The sequence below is a fragment of the Ahaetulla prasina genome, chromosome 7, assembly GCF_028640845.1.
Source record: "Ahaetulla prasina isolate Xishuangbanna chromosome 7, ASM2864084v1, whole genome shotgun sequence".
Lineage (NCBI taxonomy): Eukaryota > Metazoa > Chordata > Lepidosauria > Squamata > Colubridae > Ahaetulla > Ahaetulla prasina.
The window spans coordinates 80,144,651-80,166,281 of record NC_080545.1 but is presented as its reverse complement, the minus strand read 5'-3'; the positions used below and the strand labels follow the sequence as shown (position 1 = coordinate 80,166,281).

General features: G+C 38.9%; 1 protein-coding gene across 1 annotated transcript; it reads right to left on the bottom strand.

Annotated features, from left to right (window-relative positions):
* Positions 1–243: 243 nt before the first annotated feature.
* On the bottom strand, positions 244–12,967 carry MTPN (myotrophin). The gene is made up of 4 exons (XM_058190910.1): positions 12,649–12,967; positions 5,583–5,696; positions 4,882–4,965; positions 244–2,911 (listed from the first exon to the last, which is right to left on the bottom strand). Exons 1-4 carry the CDS (start codon positions 12,718–12,720, stop codon positions 2,825–2,827), a joined length of 357 nt encoding a protein of 118 aa, XP_058046893.1. The 5' UTR covers positions 12,721–12,967; the 3' UTR covers positions 244–2,824.
* Positions 12,968–21,631: the final 8,664 nt, after the last annotated feature.

Here is a 21,631-nt window from a genome sequence, read left to right as displayed (position 1 = left end):
AGGTATCACCATCAAAAGCTAAAACAGTCTCAATTTCTAACAACATTCCACAGGTTTCGTAATAAAGATTAACTTTCCAAAAACTTGAGAATTACAAATAGTTTAACAAGTCAAGTACAGTTGCACAGCTGTAGTTCCATATAGGATTTGTAAATTACTTTGTAAAATGTTACAAAGCATTATATTGCATGTGCAAGACTACAAAGAAAGGAATATAGAAAGGATAGAAAGGTAACAAAAATATTCAGATTTTTCTATAACACAATTCAAGTTTATTCCATTCATTCCTGCAACACAAACACTGTATCATTTAGCAGTCTGATGTCTATGAACCATGATAATGATAAATCAAACTGTTCTCAAAATGGTTACATTGTGGAAAAAAGTCAAATATCAAAATGCACAAAGCACTATTTTCCCCCCATCACCGGGGTAGAAAGATGATTGTTTTCCCATTTATAAAATATAAGACTGTTCAGTTGAAGATTCTGCATGCAACACTGGAATTGCTCAACTAGGACATTCTATTCTTACCAGCTTCTTCTATTGATCAATTCATCTACTTAGTACTGTACTGAAGAACAAAAACCAAGTCAGGAAAGCAATGCCTATAACAAAAGAGGAGCAGAAAGTTTTAAAATGGCAAACCATCTTAAACAGAAATCAGAAATGAAGGAGACTGATACTGCACTGATTTCTAGGTTGCTAACTAGTGCCGATGACCCCCTTAAGTGGGGTTGGGATAGGATACTTCAAGAGTGTTCACCAAGAGCTAATATCATCAGTTGCTACATTAGTTTATAGCCTAAAATGATATACAGTTATATCATTTTAGGCTATAAACCACATTTTAGTACAAACAAAAGGAAAAAAAACCAGAAGTTGGCCTGCTTTCTTAAATGAATAGCAGAGAAAGGGCAAATATATATTTAATAACCCTGAACAAATAAGTATAAGACAGGTGTTAAGAACTATTCATTGGAATCTACCTGTAGTTGTGCAAGGAAAACATGACCATAGAGTGAAAGAAGTGGGCAGGAAGAGGCACAAATGCTCCAACATATCTGATGAGGGAGAGAGGAGGAGGAGAGAGAGAATGGAAGGAACATCTGAACAAATGATAACCATAATTTATGTTTCACTAGAACAGAATGATAGTATTTCATATCTCTTCAGGGCAAATGTCAACTAGGTCATGCCGATCAGGACAAAATATGTTTAATTTTAAAATTAATCTGAAATTCAATTTATTGGATTAATATATTTCAGTTTACCATAGCACAAAAAGGTGAATATGTGATTATGTAGACTGTGCATGCAAAGTTTATTATTTTTATATCACATTTCTGCACCAATACAAAAATATATTACATAGATCTACTTTTAAAACAATCTCTGGAGAATAAAGTTTATTCCCCATGGATGCTGGATAACCGATCTGAGTATAACAGGTGATATCTGTGCTAAGGGACAAATAAGATAAAATTTAAGATGCAATATTAACATTGCTTAAGTCCATTTCCCCACTTTCTTTTTTTCTGATGAGAGGATGGTACAATAGTAAATGTTAAATGTTTTAAAACTGAAAAGCTACATTCATTATGAAATGTGCTAGACACCAGAATTTCCTAGATGACAGTCAACATTGCACTGCACACCTTGCTCAAAGCCAATAAAAATCTCAGTGGGAAGTTTTTATTATGATAAAAAATGTATTGACTTTTTTTAATAAGAATATCTAAATGCTATTTGACCTAGCATCCCAATCAAGATATTAGTATACTACAAATCCTTACCTGTGAATATTTTTAAAGCGCTACACTGAAGACTTGTGAAATTACTCGTATAAACCATAATCTGTTACTGGGCAGTAGATGCAGCCTGTCATTGTTCAGGACTATTTTATCAATTGTATATAATTCTGATAATTGTCTGATGCAAGGGCTTAATAGTAAATCAAACCCCCTTTCAAAGAAACATGCATTTAACCAGATTAATGTGGCAAGGGTGATGCTGAGAGAATAGAAGCTCCTGCCTTCTCTAAAACGAATTTCATTTGAATCCTTTTATTAGGGTATTTAATTTAAACCATGAAGGCAAAGCTACCATCTTCTAGTGCCAACAGTTCTGGAACAGTCACTTAGTTCCAATGTATTTTACAATATTCTAGGGAAGGGCACTCTAATTAGAAGTTTTTCAAAAGCTCTATTCCAGAAGTAATTGGTTTGCATCTTGGAAGGTAGAAAATCCATGATTTTAATCATTCTTTTAGCACCTCTGCTGGAGATTTGCCCTGCTTGTATTATTTGTTCCTTGTTAATAATGGCATTAAATTATTAAATACTGGGACATTATTAGTAAAATCCTTCAGCATTATATAATCTATTTAAGGCACAGGGACAGAACTACAGAAAAGCTATCCCATTGCCTTGCTTGTTAAGTGTCGGTACAACAGTGCTGGGCTGCTAATTGCTTTTACATATTAGAAAATAAAGAACAGAGTTTCCATTTTACAAACTTTCAGCAAGTCATTTACAAGCTACATTACAGACCACATTCTTCTCCCCTTCCACAGCATAAGTATACTTTTGCTAGAAATGGGGAAGATAGTTCAGGATAAAAAGTCCTAAAGAGACACCAATTATATGTATTTCTACTCTCCAAACATGTTCTCTTTTTGATAGAGGTACCTAACTAGACTGATTTACTGTGTTTTTTTCCCCTCCCTCTCCAATATTTAGCTGAAGAAGCTGGAAGATACAAAGAGTGATAGACAGGCAGCAGTGTGAGGCCACAGGAGAGACATTAGATCTCAGTCCATCCGTCACTGAAGAAGAGCTTTGATTGCCTGATTGTCAGTGGCTTCAAAGGCAGTTAGTCCATCTGGCCCTTTCACAGTCTTATCAGCACCCTGTAAAAAGATAAGAACTGTCACTTTAGGAAAAACACACTTCTTTGTTATATACCTGATTATCCAAGTAATCATCTAGGCAGTGGTAGTCAACCTGGTCCTTACCACCCACTAGTGGGCGTTCCAGCTTTCACGGTGGGCGGTAGGGGCTTTGTCCGATACTGAAGCACTTTCGTTTTTTTAAATTTAATTGACTTTTTAAAAAATTTTCATAGCATTATTTAAAAACATTTTCATTAGGTTTTCATAAAATTCCTCGTGTCAATTTAAATTTCTGAAAATATACTATTTGTATCACCCACGCATAAGTTTAATTCACGTTACGTAAGTGAAACAAAATGGCGCTATAGTGCAACCGCAAACAAAGCCTCGTCTCAGACTAGCTCATGCATCTCCCCCCCCCACACCACCCAGCTGTAACAGACAAGCAAAGCTGGTAGCCAGCGCCCCCCCAAACCCAATCCATGATGCACGAGAGACATGCGCAGACGACGATACATGGTACATTACTGTGGAACCGGTGGGCAGTTAGAAAATTTTACTACTGAGATACAAAAGTGGGCGGTAGGTATAAAAAGGTTGACTATCCCTGATCTATGCAATCAGCCTGCAAGCTCTTTTCGTTTCCAGAATGTACCCAAGTGCTGCTGAACAAAGGTAAAAAAATAATTGCTCCATAATGTCAACAGGGTCTTTATTGTAATAGTGAGCCTATCCATATATTTTTCAATATGAATTACCAAACAAAACAACCATATCATTCATTAATGTAGATACTAATTCTTGGTCATTCCACAATCTAAACAGCATATTTATCTAAAAAATTGTCAGGCTGCCTGATTCCGTGATGATTCTAGAGAGAACAGAACACTAGCTATGAACCATTCACTTAAAAAAAATGGGAAGGGGAATTCCACAATCACCCTGTCCCCAAGCCCTGAGAGAATAAGCAAGAAGAGATAGAGAGATGTGAACCTATAATAATCTTTTGGGGAAATACTGTTCCAGAGGGCAGATACGATAGTAGAAGCATTAGGCATGTTTCCTGGCCACACAAGATGACATTGTTTAACTGATGTATTAGCAGAGTATACGCATTCTGCTAGACTAGAAGGGCAGAGACGACTGGAGATAAGTGATCCCCCAGATAGCCAGGCTTTATATCATTAAAGGCTTTAAAAGTAGCAATCAGCACCTTAAATTGTACCCATAAGCCAAGTTCATGAAGTAGCATGGTCAAATGAATGAAATAGTTGCCCATGCATATTTGCCATACTTGTCCATGTTGGACCAGCTGAAGCTTCCTGATGGTCTTTAGAGGGCTCAAAAACAGCACATTACAGTAACCCAATCGTGGGGCTACCAAGATATATGAATGTCTCAAAGGCTTCCCAGCCTAAGTAAGGACACAACTTGTGAAAAGGTTCTTTGCTACAGCTGCACTTGCAGCATAAAAAAGTGAGAATACTAGAGGACACATAGATTATGCACAATTATTGAATGTGTAACTCTTTTGCAATAATGAAATGTCATAGACCGTTTTCCAAAATACCCTATGTTTTGTAACACTTATATTTAATTATGTAACACTTATATTTAACAGGCTTTTTCCTATTTGCTTGTAGTTATTTAATTGACAGTATCAACATGAATAATCATTCACAGTTAACTTAGCCAAATAATTTTACGGTAGAATAAAGTAACTACACTAAACTTTATGCTATACATACAATAGCTCAAGTCAAAGACTAATAAAAAGGGATTCTACAGACCAAATCTTGTTATTTTCAAACATTTCAGAAGCTCTGTACTTCATTAAATGCTTTTCTCTTTCCTTTTTCACCCTACTTCTTTGGTCTATCTGAATTTATTTCTGATATTTACTCCAGAACTTTTGATAAAAACATCTTGAAAAATGAAATTTACTAAGTTGGTACAATTGTCAGAATGATACTATCACATATTCTCACCTTTGAGAGAAGTAATTTCACACAGGACACATGATCTTCATAAACTGCTGAAAGAAGTGGAGTGATACTGTGCTTATCTGGAGCCTATAAAAAGAAAGGCCTCATCATGAAGAGGGCAACTTTTTTCTTTTTCAAACTCAGACTTTATGAAAACATGGAATACAAAAAAATGAACAAAATGACTATCTTTAATCTTTAATACAGCTATCCCACAATTGATATTTTCTAAGAGAAGGACAACAAGATTTGGGTGGTCATGAAAACCTCAATCAACTCCAAATACTCTATTGAGGTAGTAAAGTGCTTTAACCATCCAGATTAATCTGTTAGTTCCTTGTAACTGGCAACTAATGAAGAGACAGACAGACAGACATCCTATTTTCTTTTAAGATGTTTCAATAAATATTTTTTTAATACTGTAGTGCAACAACAAAATTAACACTTATGTCAAGGGCAACTATATATGCATCCCATTTTATGCATTTAAAACAGGGGTGTCCAAACTTGGTCCCTTTAAGACTTGTGGACTTCAACTCCCAGAGTCCCTCAGCCAGCAAAGCTGGCTGAGGAACTCTGGGAATTGAAGTCCACAAGTCTTAAAGGGACCAAGTTTGGACACCCCTGATTTAAAACAACTATTTGTCTTAATCTAATAGATAAATTTATCTATTATATTGCGTGAATGATTTTATTCAACATACATTAATATCAGCTCCCTTTAGTAGAAGAAACTCCAAAATCTCAAGTTGTCCACAATCTGCTGCATAGTGAAGAGGTTTTCTCCCACCTTCCAATGTTCGGTTAACATCTTCACCCTTTAGAATAAAAAAAAGGTTAATTATCCTTCAGTAAAATATCTTTTACTTCAACCAGTCATAACATGGAGGTCAGTAGTGTGGAAGTTCAGTGATGGCAATTAGACTTTTCTTGTTGATTCAAAACATTTCACTCTTTATCTAAATCTGAGCAAGTTGTTAGGGAGACCCTATATATGTCCTCCAGGGAAGTTTCATTTCTCATCTAATCTGGATAGGCTTGTTAGGTGAGTAGGCAGAAAGTTAAGATGTAAATGTTTCAATTCCTAAGTCCTCTGCCTTAGGTGGGTTGCTAAGTGTGTGGCGTTCCTGGTGAACCGGTGAAGCGGTCTTAACCTTGGGGACTGATGAAACAGCAGCATAAAAAATGGGGGACAGGTTATATCTGAAGCCTCCAGCTCTATTGAAGGAATAATTTTTCACTTTGGCATAAATAGATTCCTTCACACCTCTCTTAAACCATCTATTTTCCAAAAAATATGGACATTATTGTCCATAGCAATTCGAACCGCAGAGTTTGTATTTTTGCTTTATTACATTATACTGTGGTAAAATGAATAAAATGAATAATTTGTTGGGTTCAGAGATTTCTGGTAACTGTTATTTCCAATGTTTGCTACTCAAATATATTTTAAAATAATCTGCAGAGCCAAGTTTGCTCTAGGCAGTTATCTAGATAAAATTCAATATGGGCTATAACCTTATATACCTTTGTACATTAGGGAATTGTTTTGAATTGCCATTGTTTCTTACAGTAGAACAGACAGTGTTTCATTTTTTTTCTCCATCAAAACTCACAATACCTGGAATATTTGAAATTTTGTTCCACTGCAACATTGCCCCCCCCCCAAAAAAAAAAATCTCATGGAATGCTCTCAGTAGGCTATTTAGTTCCAAGCAAATGCAAAGTTCTAGTCAAAACCTGAGTATATCCTGAAGGTTTATCATTATTAGGACTTCTGAAGTACGGATGTAGTTCTCAGCCTAGTATTCATGTTAATGTTGCTACCAGAAGAACTCTTTCATCTTATACCTGGGTAATTTTAGTTATCTAGCCATTACTGGGAAACACACAAACGCGTGAAACTGGTTGTTCCACCAAACAGTATTTAGCAGCACAATATTGAAAAACAAGTAACCCTTGATAGAAACTTCATTTCTTCTTGTATTGTGTCCACTCAAAATTGTACAATGACAAACAAAAACTACAACAGTTGTGCATAGTCACAGCTTTTCATATAAACACTTAACAATGAAATAATTTATATATCTAAAGATTTTAGCATTTCCAGGTAATATGATCTCCTTTAACATTCCTCTATGTTAAGCAATGGCTACTTTCCAGGAACACAGCAATTCTTTACAATATACTTTTCAGTGTGTTCCTTCATTAACAGAAAACAGAACTAAAACTCACTGAAGCAATAATGGTGATTACTTTTTTTGACTCAAAGTTCTAGAACTGATAAACCTACTTTTTATAGGAATTCAAAGGATTACAGATAATGCAGATACTCTGCTTCATATCCCAAATAATACCCTCGATAAATTATAATCATTTAAATTCTTCTGTTCTGCTGCCATCTCAAACTGTAATAGGGAATTAAATGTTTGTCTTAATCCATTCAATGCACTCTGGGATCAGTCCATTAAAAAGCACAATGAATAAATGGACTGATAAATCATTTAATTGTGTGACAGTAAGTTTATAATTTAAAATGCTTATTACTTTTCCCTGTGATTATTAAACAAAGCCAGATATCTTTGCTTTTGACTCTGCCTTTTGCATTTTCCCTATTGTTCAAGTAAATTATTTTCTGAAAACTGAATTCAATCAAACTACTACAAAATATTCATCAGTACAAATGCCTTCATCTCTTGAGACTGCTATATGCATACTTTTTAGTGGGATGATACCCGCCTACCCTAAAAAGCAATACAATAATACATCTTCTCTCTCATTCAATCCATTTAAAGGCTTTTTTAAAATCAATATTAACCCTTCCTTTCACACAGTAACACGGTACGTGGTAAGAAAAAAAGGTTTCAGAAGCAATAAAAATTGAATGGAATTCATTAATTTATCTTAAATTGTTTTGATATAGAAATATGACTTAAAAGGGCTTTTAAAAATGGCGAAGATGGGACTGCATCATACTGTGACCATAATCATTTTACTTGTCAAAAATACAAAATTCTAAGGTTTTAAAAGTAAAAAATGTAGAAGGGGAATGGTCATCTAACCAAGTGGTCTTTGCATTACACAAAACACTGCTCTCAGAAAGAGTATTTGGAGGAGTCGGATGCTTGGAGAAAACTACTGGAAACAACAGCAGGTACTACTGAATAAGAGATCAGCAAAGATACATATTAAGAGTCAATGCTGCTAAGTAAAACTTCAGAGTTTTATTTTATTTTAACATAATGCATCACAATGGATCTCACTGAGACAACTAGTAAACAGTACCAAATGAACACAAAACGACGATTCCTTTTCAGCCTGGACTTTTAATTTGATATACATTTGGATAAGGTAATATAATTTGAGATATCAATATGTTGATAACATCCACATTTAAAACAACAATTCAGACTGTAAGGGAGATGATGTCAATTTCCAGTTTTAATGTTTGGAATTTATAAAGTGAATGGGAGATACAGACCAAACCAAACCCCAATAAGATAACATACTTATTATCTTATTATCTGTATGTATATTATTATCTTATTATCTGTATGTAGTTACTATTTATACCCCAGGATTTTCTATCAATTGCAGTGCTAAAGGGGCAGGAATACTTTTTGAAACAGCAGGTTTGTCTAGAACAAACAACTCCAGCTGGAGAAAACAGTTGATGAAAGCTATGGCTAGGGGACATTTGCCCACATTCATCTGGTGATCAATTACTCCCCTACAGGTAGTCCTCACATAACAATTGGGACCGGCAACTCTGTGGCTAAGCAACAAGGTTGCTAAGTGGACAACAGGTGACTGAGACAGTTTTACAATCTCACTTCTGCTACAGTCATTAAGCAAGATATCATGTGATTTCGACTTATGACTAGCTTCTCTACTGACTTGCTTATCAGAAGCTGGTACTGAAACACACATAAATACCTGCCAATCGCAAAGTGCCTAAATCTTAATCACATGACCACTGGGATGCTGCAGCTGTTAAGTATGAGGACTGGTTATAATTTTTTCAGCACCATTGTAACTTTAAATAGTCCTAAGCAGTTGATAAGTGAGGATAGCTGTATCTGATGCAGGCTGACCTAGCTACAATGATTCATGTCCCATTACCACCCAATTGGATCACTGCAATATACTTTGAATAGGGCTGCCCGCCTTTGAAGAATACTGCTGGGAACATATAACACGAATTCTGTGGGCTGTGCAGTGGTCACCGATAAGTTTGAGCATAATTTAAGGTTCTTGCATTAACCTATAAAGTTCTTCATGGATCTACAGGATTGCCTTTACTCAATTAAATCAGCCCAACCTGACATATCTTCTGTGAACAGCCACATTTCCAGAATGTAAAGAGTCAAGATTAGATAGCCCAGCCATGGAATAATTTCCAAATGGTGATCAGACTGACCTTCCCTATGGACTTTAGAAGGCTATTAAAAACAGAATTATTTTGGAGAACATATTCATGATCTGGCCACTGTAATTTTTTTTTATTATTTCACTTTCTTTTATTTATTGTCATTTACACTGGTATTATGTAGTTGTTTAAATTATCATTTTGCTATATTCAATCTAAGTCGCCAAGTCATTTGTACACAAATGTATGATATTGTATAATAAATCAATAACTAACAATTCACATATGGTATTGAAGGATTTTTCTCTTTTCCTTACTCTTATTTCCTTGTTTACCATGCTTTTTAAAAACTGATAAGAGCCACTTTAGGAAACAATAAATCTCTGAAAAGCAAGACAGTTTTTAAGAAACGAATCAAATATAGGAAGATATGTACTATTCTGCCAGAGAAATATTTCCACAGAACTCACATAAATTTATGATAGTTATATTTGAAGATATACCATCTAGTTCATATTCCTCTGCGCAAATAATTCCATGCTAAAGTACACTAAAGACTGTCCATCTTCAAAGGCTATTTGAATACCTTCAGCAAAAGACAGCCCATTCATCTAATTGATTCTGTTGCTTTGTCTTACTCCTAACATTCAACCCAAATTTACTGTTTTGCAAACCCTATAGATCACGGAGCTTTGCTCCACATGGAGCAAAGAACAAACTTTTATCCTCCTCTGTATGATAGGACATTAAGTATTTGAAAAATGTCATCAAATCCCATTCCAATTTCTCATTCTCAGGTTGCTCATATTCCATTAAAAAAAACCCCAAGTAATTGAAGCTAATGACTATCACTGTAATTTTTTTCAGATCAATTTCTTTACATTCCATTTAAGGTCTAGAACTGGCAGAGACCTATGGTAAGTATAGAGAATTAGGAAACCAATTCCTTGTGAGCTGCTTAATTTATCTAATCACATAATTTTAAAATGTAGTGTTTTAGACAAGTATGCTCAGTATTTTACCATTATGTTTTCTAATATCTGTCTTAACAAAAGGAATTAGAATTCTATGTGTCTCAAGATGCTGAGCTTGTCAATCGAAAGGTTGGCAGTTCAGTGGTTCAAATCCCTAGTGCCGCATAACAGGGTGAGCTCCCGTTACTTGTCCAGCTTCTGCCAACCTAGCAGTTTGAAAGCAGGTAAAAAATACAAGTAGAAAAATAGTTGGGAAGGTAACAGCGGTCCGTGCACCTTTGGTGTTTAGTCATGCCGGCCACATGACCATGGAGACGTCTTCTGACAGTGCTGGCTCTTCAGCTTTGAAACGGAGATGAGCACTGCCCCCTAGAGTTGGGAACGACTAGCACATATGGAATTATCATCTTCATTTCTTTAGGTAATTTGGGGGAGAAGCAGAGTGTATTATCTTTTTAATGCTGCATGTTACTCCTATCTCCAGATTTTAAAAAATGCAGTTGACCCATTAACAATGAGAACACTTTTGCATTGGAATGTGGTATTGCAATAGGGTTATAATTCATGGTAGAAAATGCACAGACCATCAAATTGATACTTTAGGCTATATATAGCCGCTCATTCTTACTCTGTGTATGGGCAACTAATAAATTTGATAAATACATAGGTAGATTAAAAAAACTGCATTACTCATTCCAATACTTTACCTATTGCACCAGGGTATTTTCTAATATCATGAAGTAGTTTGTACTATCTTCTTGGAAATATTCCAATCACATAAAGAGCAAAATTTGTATTTAATTAAAAAACTATAAAAGACAAAAATAATCCTATTTCTGTATGTTATTTTTGCTCCCAAGTATTTCTTAAATTTTCAATATGAAAAATAATTTTAAATTGGAGAAATTATGCCTATGAAAGGCAAGGATTTCACATTCTAGTTTTTCTACCCAAGCCAGGTAAGACCTTCATTTCATCCTACAAAATAAGGTTAATTTGTATTGAGAGTAGATAAAGTTCGATCCTAACTTTGATGAAACATTTCGGTCTCTATCCATTTAAAACACAAAGCCTTGTCTTCTCCAGCCTTAATCATCCTACAGGTAGGTATCCTTTAGATAAACTGCAATTCTGAAGTTCAAAGTACTTTAAAAAAAAAAACTAGTTTCTCTCATGGGTTAATAGCTAGGACTTAACAATGCAATTTCACTGATAAACACTTGGAGTTGGGAAATAATCCAAGGCTACTCAAAGTTTTGAAGCCACAGGTGGAATATCAGTAACTCTTTCAACTATCTTTTTCTAATTAGGAAGCTGTTTTCTGACTCAGCTACATTATTTTCAGTACTGCTTGACACAAATTAAAATCTATGCAGATTGGTTTGGTCACCATAAATAGAAAAGCAATACAGTAGTGGAATCCTTCTAATATGTTGTCTTCTGTCTTTTTTATTGAACAGTACATTCCATTCTGTCCTTCCCTTCAACTAATCATACAGATTTGGGGCTCAATGGAGATTGTAAGCGAATCAGAAAATAAAAACATCGTTCTATCACATAGCAAATGCACTCCCAACTCTTGTACAGGGGGTTAATTTAACCCTTAGCGCTCTTTAAGTACTCATCTAAATGAAGTTAAGTTAAATCCCTTCTCCTCTCCCATTTCTACTTCATCACCTTCAATTCATTGAAGCAACAAACTTAACAGGAAGTTGCACCTCTGGGCCTGTCTTTTTCATCTTTGTGGCTTTTTGATTTTTTTGGGGAGGGGGAATTAGGTGTTTAGTACACGATTCAAATGCAAATCAGGAGACAGGCATGCCTGTAAACGAATTATAATTTAGGAGGAGGGTGTGGCTGCACCCTCAATTAAAAAGAGAGAGAAGGAGAGAGAGTAGGGATGCGCTAATACTCCTGCCCCAGGCACTGAGAGACTAACCAACAGAACCAGCCTTTGAAGACCCCGGTTCATCGCTGGGAGAGCTTGTGAATGACAGCCGACACACCTCAACGGAGGCGAAGGAAGGAAGGTGGGCGTAGACCGGCCGTTTTCCCTGGAGCCGAGCGACCATCTTTCAAGGCCGCCTCTTCTGGGGGGGGGGCTTATTCTGGACGAGCCCCCCTCCAAGTGAAATCACTGCCAAACTCCAAAGCCCCCAGTGACGTCATCCAAGACCCCCCCCTCGGGCGCGATAAAAGCGGTGGGCCACTAAGGAGGCCTCGCGCCCACCCATTCGCCCGTGCAGAAGGCGCCTCCAGGCAGGCCCGAATCCCACCTTGGCCTTCTATGAGGGGAAAACACCGCCCGGAATGGGTGTTTGTGACAGAGACAGAGAGAGAGAGAGAGAAACCCCCGCCCCGCCGCCTGAAAAGGGATAAAACTATCCCCAGCCTCGGGCCTTCCCAGCCCGGCTTCTCCCACCTTACCTTGGCCACATAGTCTTTCACCTCGTCCAGGTCGCCGTTTTTGAGGGCCCACATGAACTCCTTGTCGGACATAGCGGCGGCCGCCCTGACCGGGACTCGGCGCCAAAGGCCACGGTACCACTCGGGCGAAAGGGGCGGGGCGGGGCTGCAGCGGAAAAGGGCGGCGGCGGCGGCAGAGGAATCGACGGTTAGGCCGCTCTCTCTCTCTCTCTCTCTTGGGAGGGGGGGCGCGAGGGCGACGGTTACGCCTCCAATAACAGGCACTCTGGGCGCGAGGAGGCCGGAAAAAGGGAAACGCGACTCAACATGAAGAAAAAAAGGCGGAGGGGCGGGTGTAATTAAACCGTTTGGTCTCGCCACACACCGCTTCCGCTTCCGCTCACTATTCGCTTTTTTTTTTTCTTCCCACCCACACCCCCTCTAGCTGAGGCTAGGCTAGGCAAGCGCGCGTGCGCCAAAAAGTCCTTCCTTAATTCACTTGCCTGGCTACCAACGGCTTCCGTAGCCTGCGCGGGGCGGAGCAGCCGAGGGGGAAATCAGAACTAGCGCCTCTGCTCTTTTAGGCCCTTGAAATAAGTTGAAAGAAGCGCTTGCTTAGGAATGATTATTTTTAATGATTATTTTAATTTGTATATTGATGTTTTTTATATGCCTGTAAACCGCCCTGAGTCCTTTGGGAGATAGGGCGGTATATAAGTTTAAATAATAAATAAATAAATAAATAAACGTAGTTCCACGCATGCGTGGAAGGCCGAGTTCATTTGTCTGTGGGACGGAGAATGTGATGTTGAGTTGACAGGAGTATGGCGAACTTTACATCACGCAGCGGGGCTAATACGGTGGCTTACAGCCTGGATTCTAAGGGACTTGAATGTCTACAATGATGTTTTTCAATTTCAGTCTTTTTTAAGGATCTGTGGACTTCCAGTTCCAAGAATTCCCCAGTCAGCATGAAATCCATTCATCTTTAAAGTTTCTGAAGTTTATGTTTCAAATTGGCAGATGTATAAAAAGGGAGAAATTAGAAGCCCAATGGTCTTTTTTTCAAGATTTGCTTTGCTTATCTAGTTTTTATTAAAATTTAAAAAAATTTTTTTACAATAGACCGGAGATTTTAACATTAAGTTATCAGCTCAAGACCAAAACCTTCGCAGTATAAGAAATACTAGTTATACTGCAAAGTTATATTCATCCAAGTTTTGGATGAAAAAGTGGATCTCATGCTTGTAATACGTCCTGAACTGTAATATAGGTAGGATACTTATTTCTCTGGCCTTTATTTCCAATACAAGTAGTTTTTGACTTACCAGAATTAGGATCAAGATTTCCGTTATTAAGCAAGATGGCTGTTAAGTGAGTCACACCCAATTTTATGACTTTTTTTTGGTCATAAAAGTTAAGTGAATCACTTCGGTTATTGAGAGAATAAGGTGGCCATTAAGTAAAACTGGCTTCTTCCATTAACTTTGCTTGTTTGGAAGATGGCTGGAAAAAAATGCAGTATTCTAGGATCATGTGATCCTAGGATACTGCAACCAGTGTAAATACATTCTGGTTTCCAAGCATCCAAAGTCTGATTACATGACACTTGGAATGCTGTGATGGTTGTGCGAGGACCAGTCTTTGATTTAGACTTGGAACAATTTTATTGTCACTTTGAATGTACACTAATCGGCATACATTAAAATGAAATTACGTTGCATACAGCTCTCAAAGGATCTCCACCTCTAATATAAACATAAATAAGTAAGTAAGTAAATAAAGAAATAATGCATGTACCCACATATATTATATGACACGGAGAAACAACACAGTCTAATTCAGATGTATATGTGCATATGGCGAGAGAAACAAGTCTTGCAAGTTTACCAGACGGATGGCATAGAGAACAAAGCTGTTACAGAATCTCGAAGTCCTGCTAGAAATATTTTGAAACCTCCTCCCAGAAGAGTGTGTAGGGTCTCTTACAATGCTTTGCGCTCTAAGCACATAGCGGTCATAACCAGTATCCTGAATAATGGGAAGCAAGTGTCCTATAATCTTCTCGGCTGTCCTTACCGCTCTCTATATGGACCTTCTATCTGAGGCTGCCACCAAACCAAACAGTGATGCAGTTTGTTAAAACGCTTTCAATCGTGCCTCTGTAAAAAGGCACTTTTTACAATGCCATTGTAACTTTGAACAGTCACTAAATGAACGATTGTAAAGATTACCTGCAGTCTAAGTTCTTGAAAGAATAAAGTGTAAAGAAACGATCAGTAACACTAAATAAATAAATTACAGCAGTGACCCCCAATTTTCTGGTCACCAGGGAATGGTGGAGCGAGGTTTTTCCATGGAGCGGAAGGGGTGCAGTTTCATGTGCTGCCTGCATCCTGCGGATGGGACTTGTTTGCATGGCCTGGTTGCTGGCATGCTGCAGACCAGTGTCGGTTCAAGGACTGGGGACTTGAGGACCCCTGAACTACAGTATCATTGTATAGTAAGTATACTGTGTTAAAATTTATAACAAAAATTAAAAAGCAAAAGAAAGAAAAGGACTCTAGCAAACTCTTAAACACACCTTAACAAGTGGCTTCCATTGATTTCAGAGGGTTCTTCTAATCTTCAGTAACTTTAGATTTCAATCTTAATTGGACATTAAAAATGCTTTATCCAGTTTTAATTCCACTGAAATCACAAGGACCCATTTCTGAATAAAATCACATCATTCCTTCCTTCCTTCTGAGGGAAGGATTTGTACATGTTTCTATGAAAGTCCTATCCATTGATGTTGATATACTTTTCTCTTTTGATAGGTGTGTATGGATTCCATCCTTGACTGGCAGGAAATGCAAGCTAGTGATCAACATATTCTTTATAAAATTCTTTTTTTCCAGCTTCTGATGCAACAAGTTTGAATTAATTTAAACCTACAAATGAAAATATTAATCCGATCTAGTTATATCTGCAGGCTTACTTAGTAAGAACCACTGAAATTAGAAAGATGCCCATTGACTTTATTCAGGCCTGTCACTAGATTTTATGCTTAAATTCATGAAATGAATTACGTAAACTTAGAGTAAATCTTTAACAAAGTTATCCTATAATTATATCAAATCTTACTAATGTCATGTAATGTTGTTTAGGATTTCAGTCTTGTGATACAATTTAAATGGAATGGTCTTCCTAGTATGTGTGTTTAGAATTGCAATGTTTTATATGCACCTGTTTAAAAATATACACAGAATTTATTTTTACATAAAGATTTTTGTTTTTCAACAGTAGAATGCCTTTTTCACAAGCCTTCAAATTTTACTTCATTGGCTGTTTAATCTGCCTATCATTAAGGAAATTTGTTGTGTCTGCGCCCCCCCCCCCGAACCGGGCCCACTGCCAGAAAGTGACTCAGAAAGTGAGGGGGAAGGACCATCAGGACTTACCTCTGGAGCACCAGCTCCTCTGGCTCAGCTCCAGGAGCCAGAGGCAGGCCAGATGGAGGAGATAACGAGGCCTCCGTCCCCTGAGTTTTCCCCCCCAGGCCAAGCCTCCAGACCCGGCTGATGGCAACCAGGCCTGGCTAGATCCCAGGTTTCAGAGATACGAAAGGCGGCTACAACAAAGGAAGGGGTGGGGCAGGCCTAGAAAGTGCTGAGTCACGGAGCCACACCCCACAGAGTATAAAAGCAGCCCTGGCTGCGCTTTTGCTCCGTGACGAGCAAAAATTGAGCTGAACTCTTTGACTCGTGGGGAAGTGAGCTGAACTCTTTGACTCGTGGAGAATTGAGCTGAACATTCGGCCTGGATTGCTTACTTCCTGGTTGCCCGGCAACCCCAAGATAAGGGAGACTTTGGCAGGCAGATGCAGATTCCCTGCCAGGACTGATAGCAACCATGAACTCAATTACTGGCTTGTTTAGACAGCTCGCGTGGCTGAGGCCGGGAGGGGACAGAACAAAATCAGGGCAGCATATATCTATATGGATTGCTGTTTTTCCTACAGCAAAAATCCTGTCTGGTAAGTTGGGCTGAGAAAAGTGACCGGTTTAAAGTTTGAAAGTGAACTCTTGCTGACATTGGATTTAAACCTGGGATTCACCCACTTACAGACTAAATCTATTACAGTACTGTTCTGTTTCCCTCCCCCAATACTCCCAACAAAGAGTCAGTCAAACGCCTTCTCTTCTAATTTAATTACATAGATAAATGTCCTGGCCACGTCTACCCACGGGCCTGCCAAGTCTCTGGAGATAACGAGGAAATTATAGATAAGGCCAGAATTACTCACGAATATATTCTTCTCTCCATTAATACAGTTTGCCCGCGCAAATTCATTGCTTTGTCCAAGACAAAAAACCAGGAAGTCCCGCCTCCTATTTATAGTCTCTGCAGATGTCACTGCATGACCATCATTCCTTGGCTTTGTCCCAACGCTTCCTCTGCTGCGTGCGCCGGTCACGTCTGCGCAGTCTTGCATCACTCCAAAACTGTTCTTGGGGCGTTGCCAAATCAGAAGAAGGCTCGGGAGAATCAAGCCTTGCCGGCCCCTCCTCCTCCCTTTGAGTGGGTGCCAGGGAGGGAGAGGGCCCAAGAGAAGCGTGCCTTGCCAGGTCTTCTCCCTCACTTTCTGAATCATCCGAGTCCAGGAGTCTGGGTCCAGGAACCTGGGTCACAACAAGTACTTTCAGTGATGGGTTTCTACCGGTTCGTTCTGGATTGTGGGAACAGGTAGTAGCGGTGGCAGGAGGCTCCACCCACCCGGATGTTATAATGGACGCTCTGCACATGCGCAGAAATGTGGCGCATGGACGGAGCAAGCGCGCATGGGCAGAGCAAGTGCACACAGGCGCGCACTCCCGGTTGTGAACCGGAAGCAAAGGTAAGTGGAACCCACTACTGACTACTTTGGATTAATATTACTTACGTTTGAATGTTTCTTTATACATCTTCTGGATCATGTATCATAATAGAAGAAACCATACGTTTTGTGAATGAGGCATGAAACAAGCTTGATAGAAGAGAAGTGGCAATTTGAGCTAGATTAAATAGATTATATCCAGATATCAAAACACCTGGCCTTTTTTTTTTTTACTAGTAGAAAATATTGGATCTCATTCAAGTAAAACACTTCTGCTTGCTAATTGCTGGGGATGACAAACACTAATGAACACTGGCCATGCACCAACTGATTGGTCAACAAGCGTAACAGTTTCCATCTTCAAGAACAAGGATGACCCAGCTGACTGTGCCAACTATTGCCCAATCTGCCTTCTGTCTCACACTATGAAGATCTTTGAGAGAATCCTTGATCAACGCATTCTCAGCATCGCCCAACTCACCATCAACCAATGCGACTTCATTAAAGTGGAACAACTGATGCCATCTTTGCAGCCCATCAGCTCATAGAGAAGCACCGTGAGAATAGACAACCACTACACATGGCATTCCTAGATCTGGAGAAGGCATTTGATTGTGTCCCACACCAACTGATTTGGCATGCCCTCCGGGATCACAGAGTACCTGAACCATTCATTGACTGGGTCAAAATGCTACACAAGAACACCAGCCGCTAAGTGTGATGCTCAACTGGCCTATCCAAGAGATCCCCAGTGACGGTTGGGGTGCACCAAGAAGCTGCACTGTCACCACCATTTCTGTTTATATTGGTCATGGATACCATCATGCATAACCTGCAGTAGAATGCACCTTGGACTATGCTCTATGCTCATGATGGCAAACCTATGGCCACAGGTGGCACTCAGAGCCCTCTATGTGGGCACACCAGCTGTCACCCCAACCCACCTCCACCGCGCATGTGCCCACGCCTCCTGCCGGCCAGCTGGTCTTCAGGTCTCTGCTGCACATAGATGGGTGGGGCATGTGCAAGGGGCCAAATGCGTGCATGCGGGGGACATGTGCATGCATACACAAGGAACACATGTGCAAGGGGTGCTCGCATTGCATTTGGGGGTTTGCATGCATACACACCCATGCCCCGTTTTGGGCCTGGAAATCCTCCTGCACCAACCTGGAAGCCAAAACGGGATGCGAGTGGGCTGGGGTGCATGTGCAGGGGGCGCATGCATTGGCAAGAACTCACTGGTGTGTTTTGTGACAGACAAATGCCAACCTGTCTTAAATCTAAGATTTACAGGACAACCATCCTCCCTGTTGCACTGTATGGCACTGAATGCTGGGTAGCAACAACAGGGACCGAAACCTCTCTCCGTGCCATAGAAATGCAAATGCTCCATTGGATATCAGGCATCTCCCTTCTTGATCACATCACAAATGACACTATTCGACAACATTTCGGTGTGGCACGAATTATAGAGAAGATGTAATGACCTGGGGCGTGGCACAAATGCAACACAGCCAGACAACCTGTACAATTCCCATTTTTGGCACCAACTTTGCCCCCAAAGTCTTCCCTCAATCATTTAGGACTCTGCCTCAACATCAAAGAAAACTGAGTACTTAGAGACTGTCACTACCCCTGGAATACTTCAGATCAATGGAGCGGCCTCGTGGGCGTCCAAAACAGAGATGGCAATACACTATCAACAAAGATATGCAAGTCATGGGCCTGCCTATGTGCCCTTGAGACGCAGCTGATCCTGCAAAGTAGCGTTCAATGATCCGAAAAGCGGACCTTGCACTCACGGGAATACGCTAGGAAGAAGAAGAAGAACTGCCAGGGATGACAAACACAAGTACTCTATTCGGTGTTAAATGTAGTCACTCTTCTGTAAATATTACAAATTTATACATTCAAATGTAACCATATTATTAGAAGATGTCATTAATGCTAAGTCTCATTAATAAAAGATAACTCTGTGAAGTTATCTGTGAAGAGTCTGTGAAGAGTCCTTGGGTTATTTCATTTATTTATTTATTTTTTTATATTGCTAAACCTTGAAATGTAAGGAGCTGTAAGCTTTTTTAAAAAACAAAAACCCTTATCGGGGTTAAATACTCATTAAAATTAAAAATGCCCAAACCTGTTACATGCAGGAAAAAAATGATCTCTTCTCTGAATAATTATTGATTTCACCAGGAAACTGAGAAATAAGTAATTTAATGTTTTCTCTCTAGCTATGCCTTTGTTAGCATGCCAAAATAAAATTTACAAAAATGAGACATGACTTTATAATACTAATTATTGTAAAATTAGGTTCTCAGATCTTTTGTAATATGCCTGAGAGACTACTAGGAAATCTCAAGACTGTAGAATAGAATAAAAATGGGGGGGGGGAACAGATTCTAGAGATAGAAAACTTTAAGATTTCTCATCCCCACCATTTCAAATTAATGGATCCTTGGTAGGTTTCTCAGTTAAATTTACATAACAGCTTTCTCCCAGCTTTTACAAGATTCATTATATACAACACACTCAATTGCGTGATCTCTTTCTCTAGTTAGTTCTTTCTCTTTGTGTGCAGCAAATAATCAAATATGACTAGGTTGTTTGGGTGGCCAACTCTGGAGGCATTTTTTTTTAATTGCTTGTGTGGCATTGGGTTACTAAAAGTGCAGAAAACCTGGAGGGCATTCTCACTTGCTGCCCTTTTTTTCTTCCACTGTGAAATTGCAAACAGAAGTGGCTGTCTGAAATAGCCACAGACTAGCCTGAAGTTCCTTGTCTCAACTGTGGTTGCTAAATTATTATTATTATTTATTATATTTGTATACCGCCCATCTCCTGAAGGACTCAGGGCGGTTCACAGCCAATAAAACAACAGAAAAACATATAATACATATAAAACAACAAAAAGAATAGAAAATTAATTCAATTGATGGCCTAAAACTTTTAAATACAAATTTAAAACCCCGTTTAAAACCCCTGATTTAAAACCCCAATTTAAAACTACGTTCACGCTAGTCCTGCTCTTCGAAACAGCAACGCGGCGGAAGGACCTGAGGTCGGGAAGTTGACGAAGCCCCAGAGGGAGCTCGTTCCAGAGGGTAGGAGCCCCCACAGAGAAGGTCCTCCCCCTGGAGGTCGCCAGCCGACATTGTTTAGCTGACGGTATCCGGAGGAGGCCCTCTCTGTGAGAGCGCACTGGTATGAGAATGAGAATACCTATAATTGATAGTCCTTATTTAGTGGCCTGTGTAGTCTGTATGTGCACTAAAGAGTTCACTTTGATTATAGATATTGAGACGGTCAGCAAAATCTTCCATAAGTAATTTGCAATCACTTCTGATTTTGTGTGTGTGTGATCCAGTGTACCTTATTTTAACATGATTGTCAGCAATTGCATCTTTGAGTACTTGTAAGGTACTTCTTGTTTCATCAGTAATGGTACTTGGTCACTTTGATTTTCTGATGGTCTTCGGTTGCTTTTTTTTTAATGTATCAAGGCCTTCTCCAGAGACTGTTGCTTTTGCACAATGTGCCCAAAATATTTACTGTGAGTTTTAGCTTCATTAATAGTGCTTTCAGTGAGCAGGCCAACTGTATTCCGTGTGATTATGAATAATTGATTCTTCTTGTCAACAAGATATTTACAATATTTTTCTCCAGCACAATTCAAATACGTCATATTTTTTTTCATTCAGCTTTTCTGGCGGTTCAACTTTTGCCACTGGGAGAATTTTAGTCTGAACCGTACTACCTCGATATCATTTTGATATCTCTGTGCTTTAATATTCTGTTTAGATTTGTCTTCTGTCTAGACTTCCTTTCAAGTAGTAGGCATCTACTGAGCAGTATCTGGCTTTTGGTATTGTCTTTTTTCATCTTTAGCATGAGATTTGTTAAATCTTCCTAATTTCCAGCTGTCAAAATGTTGTAAGCAGCATATATGAGACTGCCATTTTTTGTTCTTCTAGAAATACTAATTCCAGTTTACATAAATCAACTAAATGATACACAAATACAATCGGGGTGGGGCTGAGAGGGAGAGACACTACTTTTGAACTGTTTCACTTTAATTGTTGTTTACTGCTCATCGTGCATCTTTTTCAGTAGACAGGTGATATAACCCTGTGTTGTCAGCTC

Coding starts and splice junctions, on each gene's coding strand:
- MTPN (XM_058190910.1), bottom strand. CDS start 12,720: ATGTCCGACAAGGAGTTCATGTGGGCCCTCAAAAACGGCGACCTGGAC. Junction 5,697..12,648: donor TGAAAGACTATGTGGCCAAG/GTAAGGTGGGAG, acceptor TTTATTCTAAAG/GGTGAAGATGTTAACCGAAC. Junction 2,912..4,881: donor TGAAATTACTTCTCTCAAAG/GTGAGAATATGT, acceptor ATCTTTTTACAG/GGTGCTGATAAGACTGTGAA.